At 37.9% G+C, this 18082-nt stretch overlaps 1 protein-coding gene across 1 annotated transcript in view; it reads right to left on the bottom strand.

Annotated features, from left to right (window-relative positions):
- The window catches only part of MYT1L (myelin transcription factor 1 like), a 297370-nt gene that overhangs the window by 78881 nt on the left and 200407 nt on the right, over positions 1-18082 (bottom strand). Inside the window, 2 exon segments of the mRNA XM_030447142.1 lie at positions 17110-17458; positions 17460-17481. Of these exon segments, the coding sequence (XP_030303002.1) occupies positions 17110-17458; positions 17460-17481 (371 nt within the window).

The following is an 18082-nucleotide window of genomic DNA, read 5'->3' on the forward strand; positions in this document are numbered from 1 at the left end:
TCAGCAACTTCACAATTAAGAAAAAGAGCACACATGCAACTCTCTGAGGGCCTAAGTAACGTCTCTAGAAGTCTGAACACTCCTATTGGCATGGGATTTGGATCAGAGCCCAACCCTTTGAATATGTGTATTTCAGGAATGCACTGAAGTTAATCATGTGCAATTCTTACTTCATCTCTGCAAAAAATTTTGAAGTTGTGTTATACTGCAAGTACTTTAGGATAAGACCCAATTTGTTTTTACGGTCGTTATTTCCTTTATGAGCTTTATAGTTCCTAATAAAAGTCAAATAAAAAAGATAACTGTTCACTTATTTACTTGATGCACTTTAATTATTAGATTATGTCTTTGCTTTTTCCACTCCTTCCCCTCAGCCTGCTTCACCTACTTATAATAGTTATAATATCAAATTTTGCTGTTTAGACTCTCCTACAATAATTATACTATTCAACTAATAAGCAAGGCACAAAGTAAAGTAAGAGTAGAAGTCATTAAGCATGGCAAGGAAGGTCTGAGCTAAAAATCCTGCTCATCGCAGCAGGATTCAGTATTATAGAGTAGAAGTGAAGACCACAAAGCAAGCTCATACAGACTTTTAAGTAGTGCACATAATTTTCTGGCTGCTGCGTCTTTTCTTATCTCTCCCTTTAATTTTTTTTTAAATTTATATTTTTCTCTTTTAATTTTCTGTGTTTTTAACTTTTCAACTGGATTTGCTCACTGGAAAATCGATACACTTTCCGTCATCACTTTCCATGCGTCCCCTTCTGTGCAAGGACTAAAAAGGATCCTCACATATCTATATCTCTTTCCTGTTGAGATTACTGACAAATAGCATTCCTTGTTTGGTTGGGTTTTTTTCTTCATATTGCTATAATAGCAGCCCTTTTAAGATTTAGTTTTCTAGGTGATTTGTCTATAACTATTTTTCTGAAATACTCTTTCCTTAAGCCATCCTTATGACCTGTTAGACTTTCATGAATAGCATTCTAGTCTAGAAATATTCACATGAAGTATTCTTACAATATAGTTGTTCTTACTTAGGTTAATCTGATCAATATTATAGAATAAGGCAGAAATTTGGATAGAGAGAAAGAGCATCAGATAATTCAGAAGAACGGTGAGACAACATGCTTTGAAAAATAAGGTAATTCATTATTCATCCGTGTTTTTGCACTCTAAGTCACTATGTATTGATACAAATTGGGAACAGGACCTGAAGATACCCGAAAGCTCCAAGACCATGACTATGATAATTTTGCTTCAAGTGACAAACTGCAGCAGCTTCTTAAAAATGATCTAGGTTCTGACTCAAGACGATATGCTATTTAAGATTTTGTCTTTTCCTCATAAGGTGCTGCTTGTCTTTCTTTGATCTTCAAGCATCTCACGTGCCATCTGGTGTTGCACTGCTGCCACAGAATCATGGAGTAGCTGAGATTGGAAGGGACCTCAATCTCCAACCCTTGCTCAAAAAAAAGGCCAGCTTAGAGATGATTCTTAGGGCCCTGTCCTGACAGTCCAGTTCTGAATACCTTCCAGGATGGAGATAACACAGCATCTCTGGTAAATCTGTTCCAATGTTTCATCACTCACATGGTGAAAAATTCCTTCCTTATTTCTAAATGGAATTTCTTTTGTTACAGTCTGTGCCCTTTACCTCTTACTCTGTCACTGCACACCTGTATTTTCTCGCTACCCTCTGCGTAAGTAACTGAAGACAAGAATAAGGGCTCCTCTTAACCGTCTCATCCTATCAATGAGCAAAACCTTTTTTCTCAGTCTTTCTTTGTGCACCATGTGCTCCAGATCTTTAATCTTTGTTGTTCACTGCTGGACTGAAGTATTTCAATGCTTTCTTGTACTGATGAGTCCAAAATTGAATCTAATTCTCCACACACAATAGTGGAAGTGCTGAATAAAGGGGAATAATCACTTCCCACAGCCTTCTGGTTACAATATCCAGATTTTTCATCTTGATAGCCAAACATTATTTCCAAAAAAGTCAAAAGGAAATAAATATGTCTGGATTTCTTTTCCCCATGGAGAGAGCAGAAAATACTTCTCAGTTATGTACAGGCATCCCTTTAAGTGGATAAAGTTTTAGGTGGTATGAAGGTTCCTCGTTTGGTTTGCAGTATCTGCAATATTTTGTATGAAGTCATATGTTTATGTTTGAGAAGGAACTAGATGGGAATATGTCTAACAAGAAGTGGATATCCTGTGCTTGCAAGGGTAGTACAATTTAGCCAGTTATCCCCATCTGGTCCATACTGCTTTGAGAATGCAGTTCAGGCATCTCTTATGCATTTAACCTGACTTCTGCCTGGGCAGATAATGAGGTGGCTTCAGCTGATGACTGGCATTTATTTTGTCTTATTTTTTCTCCTCAGGAAGTCTAGATGAGGGAGGGGAGGTATTCTGTCTCATAGCTTTATAATGACTGAGTGAAGTATGGCAGTTTCTTGCTTTCTCTCAGGTGTCCTCAGCTCAGCAGGGCAGCAGGCAATGAGGAAGCCAAAGCTGTTCTCCAGATACTGAGTTACAGCAGGGAGACAGCAGGGGAACAGAGCACCAGCTGCACTGATGGGAGAACACCCACTCAGACAGCTCTTGATACGGATCTTCTCATGGGGCTATTCCAAAGACTGTTTTGGAGACTATCACTATCTCTACCTATAGCCCTCTCCATGATCGTTACTTTGCAAAGGATACAGCCTGAAGAACACATTTTCATTTCATAAACAAACATTTTCTTTCTCACATACAAATTTCTGAGAAAGACAGTTGGAAACTGTTATTATAGGGGTATATAATTTCTTTTCATTGGTTTTGTTCCTATTCATATCTCTGACTCAATGCAGATGTCCACACTGAACATGCCATATGAACTAGACATCAAGGTGCCACTTACAGGCAATGAACAATAATGAATCCTGGGATGGGATTTCTCTCACCCTAAGCTAGGCATCTAAACGAGATTGGCTGAATTATTCCCTAAAAGTGACTGTTTCTCATCATTGGTTATTTATGAAATTGATGGGATGAATCCTATCCCAATTGGTTTTATTTGTAACTTTGAATTTCTCCTTACCTAATGATATTTTTAGTATGACACAGTAGGAATGGCAGGGAGGAAGAAATGAAGGATTTACTCAAAAGTTTGCAGACAGAGACAGTTATATAGGAAAAAGCTTGTGTGGATAGGCAGTATGGATGATTTGGGTGGGACATATATTTGTGGCTGCACAAGTTACATGAAATTAGTTGTATTGTATTGGGTGAGTCAGATCTCCATTATAAGTTTAATTACTTATATTTAGCTGTGTTTGATTATCAAAGGAAGCCTGTCTGTGCTTTGATAGAAATACAAGCTGACTGGCAAAGGGGGCAGAGGCACATATCAGTACTGTTTAAATTTCTTTTTCCTAGCTCTCCTTCTACCCCCTCAATTTGTTCAATGCCATGGGATATGGAAGGACAAAGACTGTATGACTGTCAGCATTTGAAATGTAAAGCTTTTCATTGGAAAATTTATCCTTTTTTCCTTATCTTGTTATCCATTTTTTTCTCACAGGGAAAGCTGTAGAATTCTACTCTACAGAATAAGGAGAATGTAAATACAAAGAGTACTTTGCCTCTTTGGTTATATGCATTCCAGTACAAATTAATTAGGGACAGAACACCAAGCCAAGCTGTGGCATGGGACTATTGATACCACTAAACCCTGGTAAAGCCCTGACATGATTGAGTGACTGAGCATCCTCCTAAGCACTGAGATGTCCTAGTTAGGGATCATTCCCAAGAACAAATTTGAGTGTGGCGGCCCTATTTTAGAACATAAAAACTTAGCTGTAGGGACTCAAATCATGCAACTGTTGAACCCGGCATTAAATAAGTAGACTATGGTCCATTTTATTGATTCACATAATCGTTGATTACTGTGATTAAAGAACTAGGTGTCAAGACAGGAGAATCTGTAAGCTGGGATAGAAACTGTTAACCACAGTTTCAGAAGAAATTAGTAAGGCAAAGGGGAACCTATTCTTTTAACCATGCTCCAGCCAGTCAAAAGCACATACACAGTGGACCTCAAAAAAGAGGTTTATTATTATTATTATTATTATTATTATTATTAATAATAATTTCCTGTTTATTTGCCATCTACGCTATGTGTATAGATGGCCCATTAGACTGGAAATGTCTAAGATGGAGATTAAAGTACCAGAGATTTGTCAAAATGCAGGAAATCTATGCTACGGCAACAGATGTAAAAAACCTTTTTCCATCGCTACTGCATCTTCATATTTCCACTAAGGCCATTGCAGCTACCTGTCCACCTAAAGAACACAAAGTTCCACCATTTTAGAAATTGTCACCTCCTCCTTTCTATGAGGGTTTTCCCATTGCTGCTCTCATCTGCACTGGGATATCAGTCCTGATGATGAAAGCTTGTATTTCATATAAGGAAAACTTTTAATGGATATACATAATGACTTACATATTTACATGTATTTGTATATATTTCCAACTAGAGATATACCTGCCAGCTCTGATTACAGCAGATTCATAGACAGCCTCACAGTGCCTACAGCAGCAACATCTGAATGCATTACACCTCAGCTGAAACCCTTACTAAAACTGGCTCATAGAAATAAAAAAGTGGTCTATCAAAAAAATAGCCACAGTTGCCAATCTGCCAATATACATGCACACAAAAACTTAAATACAGAGATAATCTTACACTGTGCAAAGCTAAAACCTGAGCCTAGGGTCTGGTCTCAGGATGGTTCAGCTCAGAACCTGTTTTGCTGGAGTTCAATGGTGAAAGTTACATGCGTAAAAAGTGTACGTGAGATAATACCTTTACTTCTGCCTGAAAATATTTTTGGTTTTATTTTCTTCAAGTACATACAAGATGATTCATACTGAATTCATCCCAGCATATTGCTCACTTTCAATTGCACTCTGTATAGTTATTTTTGGGCTCTAGTCTTATTAATTTTCTGCAAACTGAAATATTTGAGCTACTGAAGAGCCAATGGAATTAACCAATCCAACATGAACTTTTCCGCAAAGGGAAAACTGGGGAAACTCCAGCCTACGTATCGACAACATAGGTTTATTTTAAAGCTTCCCTTCTTTATTAAAGCCTTTTCGTTGTTATTTTAAAGATTCTATATAATGTAGATTATAGACTGCAGCTTTCATGTGTTTGCCATTACCTGCTATCCCAGGAAGGAATCCTAACAGCCTATTATACTTGCTCTCTGCAGTACTACCATGCCCTCATAATTTTCTTGGTTTTCTACATTCCTTTTTTTTTTTCCTCTTCTGCATAAGTCCTGTACTCCCTTTTAGACTTGGAACTTATTCTTACTGTGTCAGATGATGCCATTGACTCAAATTTGTTCTTAAACCCATGCTTATTTTTAATGGTCATTTCAAGACAAAGCACTTATAATATCTTATCAATAGCATCAGAAATTTCTAAATCATCTTTTAGATGACTTGTCATGTGGCATTGGGATAGATAAGAACAGACACATTCCTATTTCTCTTGATGATACAAATACAACTATGACCATTCATGGCTTTAACCTGGGAGACATCTAAACTTTTAACACTGATCAACTGTTCAAGGCTCTGCCTCTGAGTGTATCAGAAGAGCTCAAGCTTTAATAAGCTGCCATTTAAGCCTTGAAGGATACTACACCCTGGGCATTTTCATACCTAAGTTCTCAGAGAGACCAAATCCAGTGGGTATGTGCTAATACACACATGAAAGAAAAGGACTTCCCATAAACTGCTTCTTTGACCACTTTGCTTTAACCCATAGCCAAGAGAAGAACTGCCTGTTTCCTCCTTTATTTTCCTTATTCACCTGTGTCCCAGGTAAAATATATTGTTTAGTACATCCTTTGCTAAGGAATTGGAAGATTGAGAGTAAAACTCTCTCAGTTTGAGTGGATTCAATATCACATCTCTCAAAAAACTTAGTCACTACAATAAAAGTTAGACAGGATGCAAGCTGCACTAGGAAGCAGGAAACACAAGACGAGCATAGGATCTATACTGTTTTTCATATTATTTGAGTCATGAATGTACTGTATTTAATATATAGATATGCACTTGACTAAAAGAGAAATGGAGAGTCTGATCCATGCTCCCAGGACTGATTTTCTAACCTGATATTAAGCACTCAATTCATAAGATGGCTCCAGTGTCCTTGGAACAAAGGCAGAAAACCAGCATGTCCTACTACCCCAGAAGAATGACCTTCTTTGGTCTACTGTAGCTCTTTAATTTTTTGCTAGGATGTCAAAGAGCTTCAGAAGAATCTGTAAGAACATTGCTCAAGCCAGCAGTCTCCAGTGTAGCTGCTAATCTTCTGTGTTACAAATGAAGGAAATGTGGCAATGAATTCCTGCTTCACCTCTCAAGCTCAACTCAGGCACCTGAGTTACAGATGGAGGAGGAATTCCATTTTGTTCTACTCTGAAACACTTATCTCACTCTATCAAATATAGGAGGCAGCTTGGCTCCCAATAAAACACTGCAGTTTCTATTCACCTAAAAGTTGCCTTTTCTGGATATATTAGCAGAGAAGGAAACCCACAGATTGCTTTCCTTAAGATAATAAATGTACTCTAACATAAACATTAGTATACTTTTTGTAAGTCCAACTCCAGCCCTATTCCTAACAGTCTGGTACTGGTTATCTGTCGTTCTGCATTCCTACTGTTACTTTTTAAAATATATTTCAATGTCAGTGATCTGAGGGTGAAGTTTTGTTTAACTCATTGCAACACAAATTATTTTTAACTTTCTGTTGGGTGTCAGACTTGGAAATTAAAGAGACAATTAAGAGTTATTCTGTACAGACTTCAGTCCAATGCTTTACAAGATGACAAAGAAACTGTTTAGCAGATACATCTTGTTCATACAGAACTGCTGTAAGTTGAGGCAGTTGGTAAGCAACAGATTTGATACAATATAAAGCAGAAGAAATCAGTTGCATAGCATGCCTTAGAAGTGTATATGATAAGTAAGGAATCTCACCACATATGCTTTAGAAAATGCAAAGACATAACCCTAGCCTGACATGGTCCTGGGCGGCTTTGCAAACACTGCTGTGTTAGGTGACTGGAAGCATTCATGTCACACGAACCCTTCCCTTGTTACTGCCAGTAATCTTTGTCTACAGAGCAAAAGAAGAAAATGCCTTCTTGCTTGGTTTGTTTTTGTAATTGTAAATTCAGCTCTTCTATGGAGTTCCTTTAATGTCACAGCAAGACTATTATTTACTCTTCCTGCTAATAGTATAGCCTGTAAAATTAAGCTTTGGAGATGATAGAACTATCAGATTGATGTGTTCACCTAATAAACCACCACTGGGTTGTCAATCCTGTTAACTAGCAAAACTTTCTCACTGAAAATTTCAGTTTAAACAGTAATATTGACTGCACAGAACACATAAGAGCTGCCATGGATTCTTTGGAAAAAAAAGAACAAAGGTGGTGGTACAGATGTTTGACATGCTTAATGTTAGAGACTGACTGTTTTCAGTACTTTCTGCATGAAAGCACTTTATGTGCTTTTATGTGCCAGATAATTCTGAGGATTTCAATAAAGTGACTAAAACCAGCTTGAGCCCATAACTACACCAGTGGCTTTTCCTAATTACAATTTAACATCCTTACAAAACTCCTTGAGGTGCTTCCTTTCCTAGCATTAGTCCTCTTTGTCTTCTGCTAAACAATTTAGCTTTCTTTGCTATCCAGTTCACTAACTGCAGCTCATCCAGTATGCTCTCAAAAAATATCAGTAATATATATTAATTCACAAATGGAAAATTTGTCTTTTATAGTATAAAAGTACTGCTATAAGTAATGCAGGTGACAAAGAATAGTAGAATCACAGGAGAGTCAGAGTTGAAAGTGACCTCTATAGATCATCTAGTCCAACTCTCCCACTAAAGCAGGATCACCTAGAGCACATTCCACAGGGCTGCATCCAGGATGTTTTTGAATATCTCAAGAAGAGGGGACTCCACAACCTCCCTGGGCAGCCTGTTCCAGTGCCTTGTCACCCTCATAGTAAAGAAGTTTTTCTGTATGTTTACATGGAATTTCCTATCTTCCAGCTTGTGCCCATAGCCCCTTGTCCTGCCACTAGGAACTACTAAGAATCTGGCTCCATCTTCCTTGCACCCACCCTTCAGATACTTGTAGACATTAATAAGGTCTCCTCTCAGTTTTCTGTCTTCTAGGCTAGGGAGACCCAGCTCTCTCAGCCTTTCCTCCTAAGAGGGATGCTTCAATCCACCAGTCATCTGTCACCCTCCACTGGACTCTCTCTTGAACAGGGGAGCCCAGAACTGGATGCAGTATTCTGGCTGTGGCCTCACCGGGGCAAAGCAGAGGAGGAGAATGACATCCCTCAACTTGCTGGCCACACTCTTCTTTACACAACCCAGGATTCTGTTGGCTTTAGTAGCAATAGGGGCACATTGCTGGCTCATGGATAATTTACTATCTACCACAACTCTCAGATCTTTCTCCACAGAACTGCTTTGCATCAGATCCACCCTTAACCTATACTGGTGCTTGGTGTTCTTCCTCCCCAGGTGCAGAACCCTACATTTGCTGTTGTTGAACCTCATAAGGTTTTTCTCTGTCCAGCTCCCCAACCTGTCCAGATCACAGTGAATGGCAGCACAGCCCTCTGGAGTGTCAGCCACCCCTTCCAGTTTTGTATCACCAGTGAACTTGCTGAGGAGACACTCTGTCCCCTCGTTCAGGTTCTTGATGAGTATGTTGGGAAAAAAAATGGACCAAATATTGACCCCTGGGGGACACGACTGGTTACAGGCCTCCAACTCAACTGTTCATCATAACCCTCTGAGTTCTGTCACACAGCCAGCTCTCAATCCACCTCTCTGTCCGTTCATCTAGCCCACACCTGCTGAGTTTCCTAATGAGGATGTTATGGGAGACAGTATCAAAACCCTTACTGAAGTCAAGCTAGATAACATTCACTGCTCTCCTCTCATCTAGCCAGCCAGTTAATCATAGAAGTTAATCAGGTTGGTCAAGCATGACTGCCCCTTGTTGAATCCAGGCTAACTACTCCCAATGACATTCTTTGCTTTCACATGTTTTGTGATGATGTTCAAGCAAGACGTTCAAATAAAATGTTCAAACAAATGATCAGAACAAAACCGAATTCTCAGACCTGTAAAATGAGGAGGAACTGCTTCCATTAAAAAAAAATTATTATATAAATATTTTCATTGTTCATCAATGTTTTTGTTTCAAAATAATTTGTTAGTATTGGTTAATAGTATAGTATTTCAGTTAATGTTTGTGACTTTAGGCATTTGACAGGACTGCATATTTCATGCATGAGAATAGATATGGGTCAGAAGAAATTATATCCATTCTGGAATTTCATTTATTTTCGTTGTCTTCTGGAGGAACTGTAAGAGTGGAAAATTAACTCCTCCAGCTACTAAATAAGGTTCTCTTCTTTCCAGAATGAAAAGCTGCCATTTGTATTCACTCTTTTAGGAGAAATCCTTTAAGCTGTGTAGGAATTGAGAATGAATAGGGTGATCCAAACTTGTCCTAAAAGCTGCACTCTAAACATGAGAGGAACAATAGAGAACTCTAACACTGATTTAAAAAATCCTATTTTTAACAATTGTTATATCTGCAGTTTAAAGAAGGGCTCATACAGAATCTGTAAGCTGCAGTAGTGTGTGGACAAAGCAGTCTCTGAAGAAGCAATTTGAAAAGCAATGGGAGTCAAAGACAGAACACAAGGAGTTTGTTTTTGCACAGCCTGTGCACATGTTTCCAAAAGTGCCATATCCCAGATGTGAGAGTTTTTAGAACAACAGTGGGTCATTATGTTTTCAAAGATGGATGCAAAGAGCTACCGCATAACTGAGTTAACTATTAGCTTTTTAAACCAGTATAACACACAAGAAACCAGCTTCTTGGCACTGCTGTGCCAAAACCAGAAGATGGTTAGAAGTGAACTGGTTATAGAGAGTTACAGTTCTGAGGCCGCAGCACTTGTGCTTTGACTTTCTTCTCTAGTTCATCTTATTCCAGAAAGAATTAATTTTACTATGTGATCTTGCCAGACAAGAAACAAAAGATACAGAATCAAGAATTGACTTGGCATTTGTCTTCAGACAGAAGGATGCCATGGAAATAATGTAGCCTCTTCCTGAAGATTAACATCTCCAAGTTTCCAAGGCAGTGCTGCTGAGATAGTTCCTTTCCAGATATACTGCTCAGGCAAGACTTGAGAAAGGTTTGGTCACACATAAACCCTGAAACAATTTGACATTACAATGGATCAAATATCTCATGTTCAGCTAACACTGAAGGAAAAGGTTAGTGACTTTAAAATACAAGCAAGTAACCCCATGCCACATAAAATAGATTCAGGATAAAGCACCACTAAAATCAGATGTGAGGCTGAATGTGTTCTGTGATGGTCTTACTAAGGACTCCAGTTCAGGTCCTGTACTCCTTAAGAATCTGAGTGTCCTCTACAGAATTTCCACATACGTCGACAGAAGTTGTGTATGGCAGAGATCTATAATCTCTCTCATCAAAGGTGAATAATATCTTTACACTGCATAAAGCTATAATTGAATCAATTGCTCTTGAAGGATCAGATATTTCACATCATCATTTATGCCTTTTATGTGTAGAAAGGGAACCAAATATGCAAACCTCTAGATCAGAAGGATACTAAAATACATTCTCAACTTTAAACATTGAATTTAAAGTGAAGAGAGCTACTAAATGCTTAAAATTGCACATAAATTTCTAGACACAGCTTGGAAGCTTTACTAAGCTTTAGTTAAATATTCACACAGAAGAAAATCTTCTGAAATAGTTCATCTAAGGGAAGAAAAGTTAGGTATGACATGTGCAACACCACCTCACATAAACGTAACTCTATTGACATAGTTATTTTTGTTATTTGCCCTGATAAAAGCAAGCTCAGTACCAGGCCCTATCACTCTTTAGAGTGTTCAAAAGCAATGTTTAAATAATGCTTTTAACAAATTATACTGTCTGTGAACAGCAAACAGCAAACACCTTGAGCATGAAGCACAACAGCAATCAAAAACTTACTTAAACTAACACCTCAGTCATGTTCGAGAAATTCACCAATGAACCACAAACACATAACTGGTGTAATAAATAAATCTGAATTTAACTCACAAGAACTAGAAGAATCCAGAGGGCATTTACTAGCTACCTATTGCCCCATCCTACTCCACATCCTTGAGGTTTCCAGCTTTACCTGTTCCAAATCTTTTAATCAAATTATTTCCAACAAAATTTTTCAGAGGAAATGCTTAATCTGAATGTCACCATATGAAATACTATAAAAACCTAAACAGCAAAACATTTTGCAATCCATACAATAAACACTCATGTGGTGTGGTTTGACCCAACCACTCCTAGGCTTGAGCACTTTGTATCCTACACCAGAAATCAACTTGAACCAGAGGAAACCAATAAAATGACCAGGATAAACATCTTCCAGCTGCAACTCTTATTTGTTGTTGTTGTTCTTCATATTTTAATGATGTTATTGATAATCTAAGCATGAGGTATCTTCTTTTATGAAGTAGGTGAAATGACACAGCAATATCTGCATCTAATATCTGATATCTCAATATCTGTATCTATATCTATTCTATTGGACTCTCCTCTATGAGGTTTATTAGCAAAGTGTTAAGATCTATTTTGCCTTGTAAATCTGTCAGGTATTTAATTTGTCTTCTCTGCACCTGAAAAATGCACTTCTTTACAAGCACATTGTCCTAAGCAGTGAAAATATGCTTTCTAGTCTCTAAATTTAAACCTATGCTTTTCTACTATTAGGTGTTTTGCCTGTAAGGTACATGTGAGTGTAGCTCACAGCTCTGATTAATTCTGAACACTTACTGTGTTCACCAAATAGATGACCACATTCCTGCTAATAGTTTAAATATATTAATATCAATCATGGTCAACAGGCCAGACAGGTGACGTAGTCTGCCATCTTTATTTTATCCAGATGTAGTGCCTTCAGAGGCAAGCCCAGTTGGACAAATGTGTGTTATCACAATGCTTTTTTCATCTTTATATTGGTTTTTGCATCTCATCTTGTTTATAGGACCTAAGTGCTTCAGAATCAATCTGATGAGGGAATCAGAAAGATAGTGGGCCCTAACAGTCTTAGTAGGGCTGACTGATAGGTGGATTTCAGTTTGTCAGGGCTTATGTGTCTGTGTTGAGTTCATGTAAGTGAAGGAAAAATACCCAAATATATTACCAGGTTTAAAAAAAAAGTCCTACAATTTAAAGAAAAAATGAAAACAGGTATAATATCTATCTCTGTGTCTCTGTTTTAGCTTTAAAAAATTGTATTATGAGTCCTCTGAATACACAATGCTACCTGTGTTTTACAGCTATTTTTGCAGTATATTCTACATGAAAAATTAGGTGCAATGCCACATATGGGTATATTGTACCTGCCAGATACTCAGAGTTTATTAGAACATGTAAGGAAGTGTCTAAAAGATTTATACATGCTAACAATTCACCTATTGGGAAATTGCAATAGCTTTTGTAGCATCATCTGTGAAATGGATTTGACTGATGCAACAAATTTCCTTAAGTCTAGAATCAACCTGACTCCTACAGCCCCTGGAAGATTATTAAATACTTGGGAGTATAAGCTGTTTGATATTTCTTCATGTGATATGGGCTAAATGGTGCCTTGGAACATCTGTTCTACAAGCTCCTCTAGTGCAGACTTCTTTCTATATTAGAAAAGCTTTTGAAACAGACTTTGGGACTCAAATACCTGAAGAGAGCTGTTCTCAGGAGAAAGCACTCTGGTTTGCCTTGCAAATCAAATGTACCCTTCAAATTTCATTCCATAAGTTACCACTTCAATCCACTCCAAAAGCAGCCTTTTCTCTCACTTCCTCCCATTTGTCTTGCAATACACAAATCAGGTTATCATAACACAGGTCATCTAATTGTTCCTTCTTTCTGGGATACAAGGAGAAACTGGAAAGATTCATCTTCCCTTTAGTGGTGGTGTTGAAAATAAAGGCTCTCAAGTCAAGTCATAGATAGATGGACAGATCTACATTCTATGTTCTTCAAAGAGATTCAGTACATTTAATGGAAATTTAAGGATAATATGCTGGCCATTACTGGTGAATGTTAAAGTTTAACTTTGGTTCAATTGATCATATGCAGAATGATGAGCACAGAATTTGGGATTCATATTAAAGACTTTGGGGTTTGTTTTTTTATTTTTTTGAGATCTGTAAGAGTGTTTTGTTAGGATACATCAATATTTTCCAAGTCCTTTACTTTATTAATGGTGAGGCTAGAAAGATGTGATTTTCAAAAAGACCAAGGTGGTTTCAGTGAAAGAGCACATATTTTCAGTAAGAACTGCATATTTATATTCCCTGTATTAACTATATCCTCTGATAATCCCATCCAAAAGTATGGGCAATGAGATGCCAGAAAGGTACTTGATTTTCTCAGGATTTATCCTTTTCTAACAGAAAACTGAGTTAGGTCTAAGAAACACTGAAGTGCCTTACCTTCTTTCTCTTGCTCCTTCCCTCCCTTTACTGCTGCCTCTGTAATCTTATACTTGCTGGTGGAATTCTTCTATTACTGAAGCTTGATTTTAACCACGTGTCCTGGTTTGGGCCAGGACTTGTACTTTTGCTTTTAGCTATGTCTCTTGTAAGTAGTTGCATTTTCTGAAATTAACAGCAAGTTTCTCAGATAGTGTGTGCTTCTAGGACTGATGACACTTGATGTTTATAGTTACTGCTAGAGACTGGTATGCAGAGCCAAGGACACTGCTCAGCTCTGAGGAAAACTTTTACCCTCCAGAAGGAAGAAAGAGGGCCCACCAGAAGCCCTCCATTGGGGAGGAACAGACAAGAGAGATGCCAGAATTGATCAAACAGAGTATTCCATCCCATATACATCATACTCAGTATAAATTTGAGGTATCACGAGGGCCAAGCCAGATTCAGCTTCTGGCTGCCTGCTCTTCCTGCCTTTCCTGCTTCCCTTCCTTCACCCGGCATCCTGGAAGGATCCCGTCCGTTCGTCTGCCTGTGGTCCTGATCCATGCCAGCCCATATCTGTGTGTTCCTGCCTCCAGTTCCCGACTGCTGCCGACTCCAGGAGTCCAGCCTGGACTTTCCCAGGGCTGCCCTGCAGCCTCGGTGGTGATGTGAGAGTTATTGGGGGAAAAAGGGGGAAGGAATGTGGTATCCATTTTCCTGTATATTTGTATATATTTAGTAATTTTTCCTATTTATCATTACTGTTTCATTAAAGTTGTGTAGTTTAGTTTCCAACCCATAAGTCTCTCTCCCTTACTCTCTCTCCTTTCTTTATCAGGGAGGAGAGATAGACTAATAGAGAGTGTCTGTTACTCGGTTTAATTGCCGGGCCAATGTTAAACCTTGACACCACGTTATCCACCTAGACTGTAATTATGGAAATTTTCTGAACTTCTGTGATCAATAGCACAAGTGACAAGAACTATTACAAGAACTGTGCAGGTATCCTTGGTGTCCAGTGGTTAATTCTGCACTTTGTTTCTAGGGATAAGATCACTAAGACACCTTCAGACTTCCTCTAAGGTGCCTTAAAAGGTACATGATGGTGGCTCACTACAGTATCTACATTTGAGGAAGCAGCAAGTAATTGAGAAAACTAAATGCAGAGATGACAGACCTAATTTTCCCATATGGTAAACTGACAAAGGCAAGTGACATGAAGACCACGTAGTTTTTGGATCCCTAGCTTTGTGTTTTGTTTCCCTGGAAAATCAACAGACCAGATTCCACCAGAGCTCCTTATGTCATGAGTGAGATATTAGGTTCCTCACTGAAATCAGTAAGAAAGAAAACTATCTAAAAGAATCTGATTTATTAATTATCTTCCTGGCCTCAGCAAGAACAAACTGTTACCATTCTCCACACCTTGGCAGAGACATAAGGAACTCCATACTACCCTCCTCATTAATTGCTTCTTGTAAATCAGCTGTGCTCTGAGAGTGTTGCATGGTGATTGCTATGTTGATTCTCAAAAGGTTATAAAATATTTTTCTTAGAAAATTCATTTATCACTTTTCCTATTTTATGAGGATTATTTCCTTAATGACTAATGTTTGACACAGAACTTACATTTATTAATGCACAGATGTCTTATAACTGGAATGACATGGGGTCCTAAGAATAACTTGACCAGTGTAAATTTTAATTCTATGTTATATGCAGAGCAGCTAAGACAGGTAATTCTGCATAATTTTTGCATTTCTTAACCACAGCCTACTACATATGGAAGGAAAGCAGTAAAAAAGCAATGTCAGACTCTATAGATTGATTAGGACCTCTAACTGCATGTGTAACTGTGCTGGAATAAGTAAACCACTGTGTTTCATTACAATAGTAAAAGTAAAGAGAGTACCAAGCCTGCTGGCTTGCCAATAGCAATTTTGATGAGCTCTTGAGTTTTGTTTAGTTGTTGGTTTTATGGTTTATTTTTCTTTTATCATTTTTGATAGTGTAGATTCAAAGTTTTTCATGTGAGCTGAAATCACAGCAACAGTTGCACTATAACCTAAGCACCAACAAGATTCGTCACCATTGTCTCTTAAACAAACTGCTGGACCTCCTGCACTTGCCCATCAGGATAGCAATAGCAGTTGCACATCTGCCTGACCTAACACAGCTTCTCCTCCAGGTTCTGAAATAGTAAAGTTCCCTGCAAAAGGAAATGGCTTCCCTGTTGCACCAAGCTCATGAAACTTTTAAGACTGGCCATTTTGTTGGCAAATTGAAGCAATTTAGGAAAGACTACAGATTTAGATATCTGAGAAAGTGCTTATAGCCATCCAGCTGGCCACAATCTTTCTCAAATGGAAAGAATACTTCCAAAGTCTTTCTATAAGATTTAAGATCTGACCTTACAGAATGCTGAAACAAAAGTCATACAACTTTCATACCTGGTTCCTAAGAGGAATCCAACTGAGGAGTGCTGAAAGCTTTTCTTATATTTTTATTGGTTAGAAAGGTGAATCTACCCAACCAAAAACGTGTTCCCTGGAAATGGGAACAAAATACTTTTTAGATAGCTCATTAGTTTCTGCATGATTCTTTCATTTCACCCCAGTGCATTATGATGTCTGTCATCAGCACATGGACTCTTCAGTAAATGGATACTGACCACAAATTTTGAAAATACCAGTTATATAGAGTCCAATATCCCCCCAGGAAAGAGAAAGATTAATAGGTTAATCACAGTGCTACTACATTAATTTGGTTACTATCAGTGACCTGTATTCCACATGGAATTTATGCCATGGTATGATAACCAAAGTATATTCATTTTAAAAGGACTTTATCTATTTAAACCTTGCACTCTATTTTTTAAGAGAACCAACTCAAGTATAAGGCATTTAAGCCTCAAAGAACCAAAGTATGTTATAATAGTTCATTCTGAATAATTTCTTGGGGCATGGGGGAAGTATGGAGCAAAATTTTTAAAAGGAAAAAGTCCCATTTTTGCTCACAAATTTTTTCTGTAAACTTGAGACAGCATTTATGTGGGCAATCATTGACATGATATAAGCAGATCCAGAAAATACACTTGCAAATGATCAGCACAGGCATCTAGCTGTAGCTGATGCTTTGCTTGTACCTTCATGAAAATTATCCTGATGACTGCATGCATTACTCTGCTACTAGGATTACATCTTATTCAAGCATTTTTAGAACAGGCACACCTCCACCCTCCTTGTTTGAAATGTGAGTGCTGGCGTATTAAAAAAAATATTTGGAAGACAGACTTATTAAGATAAAAGTTAAGAGAACAAAGTGGGGTATATTTTCAGTGTGGAGCAGAGAAATTTACCTGCATGACTTCCATTAGCTTAAATGAGAACCACACAGCTAAATCCTCATACACCACACTAGAAGATTAACCCAGAAAACACATATTGTTTACTTTTTACTAATACTCTGATTATTACCACGTTCTTCCTCCTCCTCCTCTTCTTCCTCCTCCTCTTCTTCCTCCTCCTCTTCATCCTCCACATCCTCCCCTTCCTCTTCATCCTCCTCTTCTTCCTCTTCAATCTCCTCTTCTTCTTCTCGATCTATCTCCTCATCATCCTCCTCCTCATCAACTTGTTCCTCATTATCATCAGAATATTCCTCCTCTTCTTCATCCTCTTCTTCTTCTTCCTCTTCCTTTTCATCCATCTCCTCTGTTCCATCAGTTTCATAGCACTCATCTACTGAAGAGTTGTCTGCTTTAACCACAAAGGGTTTTCTTTTGGGGGCTGGTTCTTGGGGTTGCTTATCTTGTGTTTTTCGTTTTTTTTGCCAAAGGACAGCCATAAACACTGCAAAAATAAAAGATGCAAATTATTACACTCTCCTGCAGATTTCTTTAGTTTACATTGTATAACTCATGTAATTTAGTCACATATTCTAATTCTGCACCAAAAGTAGATGCTGTTCTCAAAATGCACATCTTCAAACCAAAATGCTGTTCAGGCAATAATAACCAAGGTGGAGAACAATTAGAAACTGCAAACAACTATTACTTGTCAGAAAGTGTCACACATATGTGCCAGCATAACAGATACAAATGTGTTTTTTCTTTCTAATTCTTTTATCTCTTATGTATTTTACACTCTTTTTTAAGGCAGGCAAATATCATTTAAAAACCCTAGCAATTTTATCCTTTTGACTATCAGTAGAACAATCAGGAATAAAGCAGTGCTTCAGAATTTTGCAACATTCAGTACAGTGTTGATTGTGTGCAATCAAGATACGTTTCTGTGCTATTTAAATAATGAAAATACAACCAAAGTCTTAACATTGTTGCTTGTTGTTATTATTATAAGTGATTAATTGCTTTTACAATTTCCACTGTTATTCTCCATTATATTCTACAAGACTGGTATATGGGATAGCAAGCACCCCAGTGCTAGTGCCAAT

This window comes from Calypte anna, chromosome 3, assembly GCF_003957555.1.
Source record: "Calypte anna isolate BGI_N300 chromosome 3, bCalAnn1_v1.p, whole genome shotgun sequence".
Lineage (NCBI taxonomy): Eukaryota > Metazoa > Chordata > Aves > Apodiformes > Trochilidae > Calypte > Calypte anna.